Here is an 11,124-nt window from a genome sequence, read left to right on the forward strand (position 1 = left end):
TCGAAATCGATTTTGGTTTCAAAGAAGACAGGAAAAATTATTCAATCTCGTGAGGTACAAGAGTCCCTATTTGTATATATTCGTAATAAAGAGTGCAAGATGAAAGCATGTACATATCCTTAATCCATCAAATCCATTCATACAAGATCATACGTTTATGACATAGTTAATCAAATTATGGCCACTATTAAAGCTCTTACCATTAATTCTCTTTTACAAGCTTTTCTCCTTAAGTACAAAAGCTATTCACGCTATTAGTGACATGCACATAAAATATCAATATCATTAAGCATGAAGTGTGATATATATGTCCAAGAACATATTAAAGCGTCTCAAGTCTCTATCTATATATGATATTTGATTATACGTCTAAGGGTTGCTACCACCTTCTTTAGGGGTGATCCATGCGATACATGTCTAAGGACAATTATGCTTCAAATTAAAGTGTCTCAATCTCTAGCTAAATATGATATTTGACTATAATGTGCCAATAAGTGTGTTGTTACAACCTTCTCTGGAGGATCCAAGTGTGCAATAAGGGTCATTATAGTTTGATTGTTGCTCACCACACCACGGTGTAATGAGCTTTTGTACTTGCCATTGGTTAGCATCTATAATCAAAAAATAAAAAAGAGTTAATATATATATCAAGATGATATCCTAAATTTACAGTTTTACAAAAGAGAAGCATGGCACAAGGTGTTCACTAGTGTGTAGCCTAGTAGTAAAAGGAATTCATCTTTTAGAAAAGAGAAGCATGGCAAAAGTTGTTCACTAAAGTGTAGCAAGGAATTCACCTTGTAGGATGAGGACCCCCTACTAAGCTACATCTATTAGAGTGTAGCAAGGAATTAACCTTGTAGGATGAGGACCCCCTACTAGCTACATCTATTAGACATGATCTTTGGGTATCACTAAATATTTATAAACCTTTTTTTTAAAGACAACAATATGGCACAAGTTTGGTGGTTTTAAGTGTGTTAATGATGTGGCTCTTACAAACTGGTTAACTTAGGGCTGGAGGACTTTACCTGTAATTGATCACCAATATTGATGACTAATGCGTTGGGTATGGAATCCACTGCGAACCATTGGCCATCCTTGCACACTTGAAGTCCATCCATATCTTTGTCTTGTAGTAGAACCGTCATGCATCCATGGTCCTTGTGTCCATGTGTCCCAAGAACAAGGTCAGGTTGAGGGCAAGGAGGGTAGTAGTTTGCTCGGAAGAACAAGTTGTAATGTTGAAAAGCCTTCTCTAGATGGTCATCCGTCATACCAAGGCTTTTGGACACTGCGGCGAGCAAACTTTTGAAAAGGTTCTGTAGCTCGGTGCCGTAGGAACCCACCATGCCCCTAGAGTGGTCACATCACAAAGTGGTGTTGGGCCATGTGATATAATGGAAAAAAAAGTGTGTGTGTGTCCGTGTGTAAGGGGGGGGTGTATGTGTGTACTGTCTCTGAGAGAGAGACTGTGTGTGTGTGTGAGAGAGAGAGAGTGAGTGAGTGAGTGAGTGAGTCAGTGAGAAAGAGAGAGAGAGAGAGAGAGAGAGAGAGAGAGAAGGGGTTGGACCTTAATCCTTCGGGTTGGGAAGGCCACATGTCGAGTTTCTTCAATGAGGGGGGAGCCAGGTAGCCAAAGAGGGAGTCCATCCAGTCATTTGCGGCTCCTTGGAAGAAGTTAGTGTGGCCATATCCGAGCAAGCCTTCAGTGCTCTGATCCTTCACAGAGTAACCTTCCTTGTCGTCCATGGGGAGCTCAAAGAACTGCCTGGCTGCCTGTCTGGTCCCTTCAATAACGCTCGCGGGTATGCCATGGCTAACCACCTGCAGCACAGCAGCAAACAGTACAGACCACATCAGCTATACGCTTTTATCTCCTCTTCATTATTATCTACTCTTTTTTTTTTCAATAAAGGCATGGTTCTTCTGGATTGAAAGTCTCCTTATTATTGCAGGGGAGAGGTTCTACTTGAGGAAGATCACTGACATTGAGGCCAAAATTTCAAAACTGGTAGGCCCTATTGGAAGCACTCCAAAGAATGTATCAGATAAGGTCAAGATTCTTCAGCTTCAAGAGAAGAGAGAATATCTTGTAAACGTGGATCTAAGCTATGTGCTGAAGCTCCAATACCTGTAGATTCTAGGATAGAGACCCAGAGGATCATTGCTCTTTGCTGATTGCCTAGGATAGTGAGAAATCTCGGCCTGAAATTGGCTATGTGATTCCAGCCCGACTTTTGTAACTTGTCTCGTTTTTCTTCAATATTATTATCTAATCTTAAAAGCTAGCTAGCGCAGGCACGTTAATGTAATTAACCTACTTGGAAGAAGCCCCACTCCTCGCAGGCTTTGGCGATCTCTTTCAGGGTGTCCGCTTCCGAGTCTCCATGAAGGCCGGCCATATCCACGAAGGGAAGGATGCCCATGTTTCTTTGGGCGGGATGAGGCCGCTGCTCATGGGGGACCAAGAACTCCTGGGGCACCTCCGGCACGGCCATCTGGGATAATTTCTGCACAAGATGGCGTTTCTCGTGATCCGTCACCTTCTGTGCACTCTCCGGCACAGCTAGACGTTGGCTGGAGAAGATGGTGGTCATGGTAATTAACGACGTAATTAAGTGCTAATCGACGCTCAAGCAGAGCACACTGTGTACAATCCATTGATGCAGCATTCTTACATTTGCAAGGATTTTGTTGGAATATAGGCAATATTATCCATCACACCTCAACCCAAACAAATAAAACCTGAACAAAATTCAATCAAAAATTAAAATTGGGAGAAACTAAACCTTTCAATAGAATGTGGAGTCTGAGCGACGATAAACATTGGTCGTGATAGTGTATTCAATTGTGTATTGAGAGAGAGAGAGGGGGGGAGAGAAGTGCAAGTCGACTCTCCTACAGGCAAAACGAGGAGAGAAAAATGAAGACAATCATACTTGAATCAAAGAATGTGTTTAGTTGTGCATTGAGAGAGAGAGAGAGAGAGAGAGAGAGAGAGCTGATAGAGTATTCAGTTGTGTATTATTGAGAGAGGGATAGTGAGAGAGAGTCACTGTAACTATGGGAGAGAGAGAGTCAATGTAACTAAGAGAGTCGATGGTTGAACGAAGCTTAATCTTGAGGGCATTGGCTTTCTTTTAGTATGAGAAGCTGAAAAATAGAGTAAACTGGGGTACTATGGGATGCAAAACAGTAGAGCAAACAGGGTGGGAAAGAAGGAGAAGTGGTTGGAAAAGAGAGAGAGAGAGAGACAGAAGGTGATGTGGGGGAGATGGCCCAATTTTTTTCACCTAAAATAAAGGCTGTTTCAAATGCATAACTCCCAAAGAGGAGTGGGAAAAAAATGCATATAATTTAAAAAAAAGAAACAATTCAAGTTGTTTTTGCCACCACTAATAGCTTGTGTTTTTTAGTACTATGGGACACCACTATTTGTGCACCTTAGCATACATATACCCTGTTATGTTTCACCTTCTACACCCACTTACATCCAATTGCTTTCTTGCCTTCAAAGCATTGGCACCAAATCCTAAGTCTCATTTCCATACAATGCATCTTTCTCCCAATACACATTTCCAATAGCCTCATCAAACATGTGGGCTCTATAACTTGAACACCTTTTGTCATATAAGCAAAGTGAAGTGCCACATAACCATTGTAAGTCAACCTATGCACATGGTTTTTCACTCTTCTAGATCATCGTAACTTTGTGTTCATGGATTCCAAATCCTTCTTCACACCAGGTGTCCTTATTGTTGGTATCCCAAGCTCCTCATTAAGGCTCATTTCAGATCCACTAGACTCTCCATCAATAAGAGAATGCCATGCAGAAATATCAGGCATACCAAGGGGCTGAGCCACTTTCTTTTTTCTATTATGTGATGTACCAACTACATTTCTAGGACTGGTATTATGACGTAGCCTGCCACTCCATGGTCTATCAATAGAACCGCTACATGAGGACTCTCCTAGTCCACTCAATGATTGTGATTGTTGACTTGCATTCTGTGCAACCACATTTCCACTTACATTAGTCCCAATAGAATCTTTTTCAGCAGCATACTAGCATTAGGAAAAATATGGACTCTCCATTTTTCCCCTTAAGGAGTGAATAAAAAAAGATTGGCCTGACCAATGAGAGAGCTGGGATTATAGATCCATGTAACATAGATCTGCTTGTCATATCTTTGCCCAAATCTCTTAAGACAATAAAATAATAGAGTCCATATCTTAAGAAAATAGAGAAATGTCAGATTCCATATCTTTCATGTCAGATGTACCTTGTGGTCAGCACATGGAAGTTTGAAAACCGAATTTCATTTTTTTCCTTTTTTTTATGTTTATCTTGTTACTCTCCCTCCTTTTACATTTCACTACCTTTTCAGTTCTCACCTTTTTTTAGCCAAATTTAATTTTGCCATATCTTCTACAACTCTAGTTCGTTCTTCACGAAATTTTGCAGGTATATTGTTCTCCACCTTAGCTCTCTCTCCTCATAAAATTTTATCTCATTTAGACAAAACCTCTATGAGAGTTATGTACGTTTTCTCACATGAACTTTCTCTTCTTTGCGCCACAAATAGTATCTTGATTTGAAGTGGCATCAGATTCTTATGAGTAATGATCATATGTTTAGGGTTTGTCTATGTTTTGTCTTGATGTAAGATAGGTTTGTTTATGTTTTGTCTTGATGTGTTGTTGTTTATTTTCACAGGAGCAAGGTTGTGAGCAACAAGATTGTGCAAATCAAAGCAGCAAGTTGCTGTTTATTGCATGTTGTTTTAATCTTTATTGGTTTCTTATAATCTTTATTGGTTGCTTATAATCTTCTCTACACCACATATAACTATCTTGATTTTAAGTGGCATAAAATACTTGTGAGTAATGATCATAGGTTTAGGGTTTGTTTATGTTTTGTCTTGATGTGTTTATGTTCATTTTCATTAGTTGTAAGCAACAAGATTTGTCTTGCCTGCTGTGGGGTCATAAAAGGTTGTCTCACTAACAACATAAGGGATACAATATACAAGATTGGCACTGTGGTGCGTTGGATTTCATTGAAGGAGATAAGAAAAGACAATTTGGAATTAGACCGCTTAAATGCCATAGAATCAATTGCGTTGGTGGAGAAGTTTCTCCCAACCAGCATCTTAACCATAAAAATGCATATCCTAGTTCATGTTGTGGATGAGGTGCGTGTGGCAGGGGTCGTCCATTCACGTTGGATGTTCTTTTTGTAGAGATTCATGAAGATTCTAAAAGGGCTTGTTCGTCAAAAGAGATCACCTAGAGGGAAGTATAACAATGGGATGGCTTGTACAAGAATCCCTCATATACATCACATAGTTTCTTAGTACCATAGACCTTGAAATGCCTAAACTGTGGTCAATGGAAGATGATGATAGGGTAGTTGGAGAACAGCCACAAGGACAAGGGATTGAGAGAAGCATGGATGTGGCCTTACGAGAGATAAGATCAATAAATTTTACATCTTAAATTCAAAGAGTATGCAAACGTGGATCGAGCAGCATGGAGAGGCCAAGAACGAAAGGAATCAAGCTCATCAAGCTTTTCAAAGGATTTGAACTACAACTCACCAACCATACCCTTCATTGCTTGCTATACTTCTAGACTTTCCACCAAGTAGATGGCTCCAACAAACCTTACAAGACACAAAACTTTGTGATAAAGTTATTACGGAGGATGAGGAAGTTGCATACGGTTGTGACTACCCGTTGCGTGTAGGTGATTTCATTCATTCTAAGCCTCGATATGTTCACATGTTTTCCAAATATTGTTTACAAATTCTCCTTAATCTAACGATGTGCTATTTTCTTTTATTACCAAAAATTTGTAGCACTGTGGTCACATGGATGCCATTTTCAAGTGCAGCGGATCGATAAGAAGAGAACAACATTCAATTGTGGTGTTAAAGCAAATTTCTGCGGGAAAGAAGGACTAGTGCAAGTGATTCAAATAAAGATGTGAACATGCTCGATTACTTTGGAACCATCCAAGATATCATCAAGGTTGGCTTTAGAAAGTTTCATATGTTTATCTTTGATGTTAAGTGGTTCAAGGTAGTCACAACAAGAGCTCGTGCAACCATATGAAGAGACAGATTCCCGGATTAATTCAAGTGGACTCCACAAAGATATGGAAAGACCAAAAAGATACATTTTAAGGAGGACCCAAGAGATCTAAGATGGTGGTTTGTAATCCACGTGAAACCACATAGTATACAAATATATGAAGACATGGAATAGATGGAGATGAAGTAGATATTTGTGTGGGCTAACAAGATAAAGTTCCACTACATGTTGAAGTACAACAAGAGAAAGGGTTAGAAGAAGGTATAGAGATCAAACAATTAGACACGTGAGATGTTTCAGACACAGTAGACGGTGATCTTGACGAAGAGCCAACAACAAATGAGGAACCAGAGCTAGAGCTAGAAGATTTAGAGGCCTACATAGATGCATCGTCTATTCTCACACGATTTTAAGGTGGAGGGATTTTCCTTGCAATAGATCTTTTTGGGGCTAATGATCTTTCTCAAGATGAGAGAGTTGATAATAATCAATTATGATTTTGTAAACATGCAAATATTCTCACATGTTATGATTTGATGGAAATGTATTTATTGGTTTCATTTACTTTTACAAGTATTTTTATATACAAAGAGTGAAAAAGAAACATATATATTTATAAGGATATAAATAAGGTTTTTTTAAAAATAATTTTTGACTTTCATTGTGCCACGTTTATTAAGACGACAATTTTGATGATCTTACGGACATTTTTACTGATGCTAATATAGAAAGCATTATAGACTTATATTTGGACGCCACGACAATCGTCAAAACATAGGCATCGTGTAGCAGTGAATCTCCCAAGGGCTGCAGTTCTCAAGCCATGATGATTGCCTGTATGGTGGAGCACAACAGTTTTGGCCTTAAATAGGTTAGGAGGAATAGTTATAAGGATTGGTTGTGTTGTATGGTGGGCTTAGGGGGGGTGTCTATCGTGGGGTGAGATGACCATTCTTTAAAAAAATCTTAAACCTTGTATAGTTTCAAATCACCCTAATGGTACGGTTCATGTAGTTTAGATCCATATTGGGGGTGAGAGGCTATGGGTGGTGAATGTGTATGGAGCTCACAACTATAAAGTAAGGTGTGGAACGTGGGAATGGATATCCAACCTAGATATTCAGGGCCCTTGCATCCTGATGGGGGACTTCAACATGGTTGAAAGGCATTCAAAGAGTTGTGGGGGAAACACTATACTGATGGGTCAATAAAAAAACGAATTGGGAAGAGTTGAGGGGAAAAATGGAGCTTGCTAATGGGTGGAGCATGGGTAACTAGGGATTTGACCCTGGCCACACTTATTTTAGTCTATAATATTATGCCTCTTTCTCCAGAATTGAAAGAGTATTCTTTAGCTAGCAAGCTATATGGGTTCCTCACACCCCAAAGGTTGAAATTGACCCTGGCACTACCTTATCTAACCACATGCCCTTAAAGTGGGAATGGTATGTGAAATACTAGGAGGAGGAGAAACTGAACCAATTTCCTAAAAGGAAATTAAGGGTCAACAATCTTGTGCTCAAGGATGATTTGTTTACTGCCTACATTGAAGAAGCCATTAGTAGATTAAGAGAGAGAGGGAACAAGGAAGGTTCATGGAGATCCTTTGCCAATGATATGCGAGGAGTTATCAGAAGGGTTGGGAAATTGAGAGTCAATGAGAGAAGGTAGGAAAGGAGAAGATAGAGTGAACAACTAGAGGCTGTTCAAAGGAAAAGTCCGGTTGGGAAATTGAGAGTTAATGAGAGAAGGTAGGAAAGGAGAAGATGGAGTGAACAACTAGAGGCTATTCAAAGGAAAAGTCAGGTTGGGAAATTGATTGAGGAAGAGATAAGCCTTTATACTAGATCTCAAGAATGCTTTAAAAATGAAGATGACAAGCTTGCCAATGAAGGCCTTGGAGGAAAAAGATGGAGAATGTGCAACACCAAGAAAAAACCTGATAGATACTTATTTAGACTAGTAGAAGGTAAAGGAAATATGTAACTAGTGGGATAGATCAGGGATGAAAAAGGGCAAAACTTGGGGGAGATTGACTAGGTAGCAAAGAGATGGGTGGAGTTCCTAGGTTTTACTTTAAGCTTGAAAGAAGATTGTTAAAAAAAGGCTCCAAGCTAAGAACAAACTTTTAGGATTGATCAACCAGAGGGTGGATGCAAAAAAGGCTAGATGGCTAGAGAGAGAGGTTGAACTACATGATTGCTGGCTAGCCCTACTTAAGCTAGGGACAGTGAAGTCCCTAGGTTGGGATGGGCTATCTGTGGAATCCTTCATTGCCTTTTGGCCTTCATTAAAGGAATTGGTATGGAACATATGTAGAGAGGCATTCAATATTCGTATCCTAGATAAAGATCTAAAGGAGGGAGAGGTGAAACTTATCCCCAAACAGGCTCCATGCAATAGGTTTAACCATTGGAGACCCATAACTTTACTAACTAATGATTTACAAAATTCTTACCAAAGTCATTGCCTTGAGGATCTCTCCTATTCTCCAAGAGATTGTGTCTCTACGAAACAATAAGGTTTCATTATGGGTAGATCCATATATGATAACATATTTGTAGCTATGCTAGGGAGGGATGTGGCTCACAAGACTAATTAGAAATGCATTCTGCTACAGCTTGGTTTGGAGAAATCATATGATTGGATCCATTGGTCTTTTGTGGTGGCAAGGGTAATGAAGAAAATGGTCTTTGGATTTAAGATGGTTTACTGTATTTATGCACTCACCCTTGGGGGACACTCTAAACTGCTTTTAAATAGAAGACTTATGTGAGGGTTTAAGGTGAGGAGGTCTATGAGATGGGGATGCCCTCTTTCCCCCTTGCTGTTTGCTAGTACCTCTCTCATCCCCTCATTGTGGCCCTTGAAGATGCCTATGAAAAAGGGAGGGTGACTGGACTAAAGTTGCGAAGTGGTAAGCAACAGGTAATTCAATGTTTTGCTGATGAATCATTGCTCTTCCTGCTGCTGAGAGCAGAGTGATAATTTGAGGAACACTACAAGGGATCGGGCTCATACCCGCGCTCCTAGCCGCTAAAAATGACTTGTGAAAAAAAGTAGTGGGCCCGTGTATCAGCGCGTGTATCATCGCGGCCACAGACATGCGTGTAAAAGCGCGTGTATAGCACCTCTTAGACGCGCTTATACACGGGTGTGTAGCCGCGTTCTTTTCACAGACGCGTTGATACATGCCGCTATACACGCTTTTTTAAAATTTAGACGCGCTTACACACGGGTGTATAGCCGCGTTTTGTTCAGTTCAGATGTCTCAGACGCATTGATACCTGCGTCTATACACGCGTTTCTTTAATTTAGATGCTCTTATACATACGTAATTGTCAGTTTTGATGCATTAATACACGCGTATTTTACAGAGTATTCGCGTAGATACACGCGAGTTTTAGCAGTTCTGACGCGTTTATACACGCGAACAGAGAGCAAAAAAAAAAATCCAGAGAGTGCTATTTGGTGCCTAAATACTGTTCCAGCATTCCAGTACTCAATAGCACTCTCTGGATTTTTTTTTTGTGCATTAGACCATCCACGAAGAACATATGCACGAGGGAGATTAAGACAAGAACGACATGAATGCATACATTGTCAATACACGATTCAAGACAGACATGAATGTAATACTATCGATCAATCAATTCAATATTACTATCAAAATTTCATACATGTATACAAGGGAGTCCATATCTCGAACTAGCCCATGGCTTCAGTTTACAAAAAAATATATACAATCACATCCTCAATATGGAATGTGATACTATAAGTCTGAGTACTACTCAGACCCAGATGATGACTCGGTGCTCCCTCCATGCTCAGATGAGCTCACATCGGTCGGAATGTCCGATGAGTAGTGCTCACGTCCACCCTCTGCAGAGTGGCGGCCGGTGGATCATCAGCAGCTTGTGCCTGTTCAAGTAATATATAGTATATAAGTATATATATATGTAATTCAATAAACCAAAATCATTTGTTTAGAATTTTCAAGTACCTGTCGACCGTATGGTCTCATGGCCATCTCAAACTGCGCGTCCGTAATACGTCCCTCGGCTCTGAAGATGGCCCACGTGTCACGTCTGCTATGCCGGTGAGCATACGCAGTATCGTGGGTTGTGGGCTTCCTCCCCGTAACCCGTCGCTGTATCATAATCAACACAATTTGTAAGATTAAAACAATCATAGAATCAATGAATTAAGTAAACAATCAAATAAAGTGGCAAGATACTTACGAACTCTGCCTCCCATGACTCGACGCGGCCAGATCCGAAATGCGAAGATCCAATGGTCTCCATCTGGATCCGTCGTGCCTCCACATGCTGCCTGCTCTTCACGCCACCCTCTGCTCGTTTCTTTGCCTCCTTCCACTCGCGTTTGTGCGCAGTGGCAGGTTTCTCGGCAGGATAGCCACCCGCAGCTACATTTAGCCGGTCATCGTACGCGATTTTTTTAAGGTGAGATCTTTTATTACTTAAGATCTCCCTTATTCGCGTCCTTCCCCATACATCCGAGAATGTAGCATGTGGGGGATTGGGGTACCGACTATGTACAGCCTCTATCACCTCCCCAACTAATCGGCTATTTTGATCTTTAAATTTAATAAAATAATTTCTATATGAGTTTGATACTACCCCACGCATGTACTCCATTACCTCCCTCCCCCTCGCATCCATCACTATCCCGCCCCTATCCGTCACATCATAGCAGACCACTCTCTCCATCTCTCTCATCTCCTCCTCTTCCGCCGAACTGTCTCCTCTAACTCTTCTTCCTCTATCTCCTCTCTCACCGCGTGCCCTACTACCTCCCCCACCTCCCCCACCTCCCCCACCAAAGCACCCGCCGCATCCTCCACTCCCACTCTTCCTATTGCTGTGGGTGGAGTCACGACTGGGGGATTGTCTACGTGACGGTGGCTCTGATGAGGGAGCACGTGATGGTGGCTGTGAGGGTGTACGGGAGTGTGTCTGGGACGAGGTATGTCTCCTCGGTGGACGTGGAAGAGGAGAAGCTGCAT

At 41.0% G+C, this 11,124-nt stretch overlaps 1 protein-coding gene across 1 annotated transcript; it reads right to left on the reverse strand.

Moving 5' to 3' along the window:
* Positions 1 to 449: 449 nt before the first annotated feature.
* LOC147634208 (jasmonate-induced oxygenase 4-like) lies at positions 450 to 2,600 on the reverse strand. Its single transcript, XM_086805635.1, has 4 exons — positions 2,325 to 2,600; positions 1,574 to 1,827; positions 1,032 to 1,356; positions 450 to 611 (listed from the first exon to the last, which is right to left on the reverse strand). Exons 1-4 carry the CDS (start codon positions 2,598 to 2,600, stop codon positions 450 to 452), a joined length of 1,017 nt encoding a protein of 338 aa, XP_086661761.1.
* Between the last annotated feature and the right edge of the window lie 8,524 nt (positions 2,601 to 11,124).

The sequence above is a fragment of the Cibotium barometz genome, chromosome 11 (assembly GCF_041138505.1).
Source record: "Cibotium barometz isolate CiBa-2024 chromosome 11, ASM4113850v1, whole genome shotgun sequence".
Taxonomy (NCBI): Eukaryota; Viridiplantae; Streptophyta; class Polypodiopsida; order Cyatheales; family Cibotiaceae; genus Cibotium; species Cibotium barometz.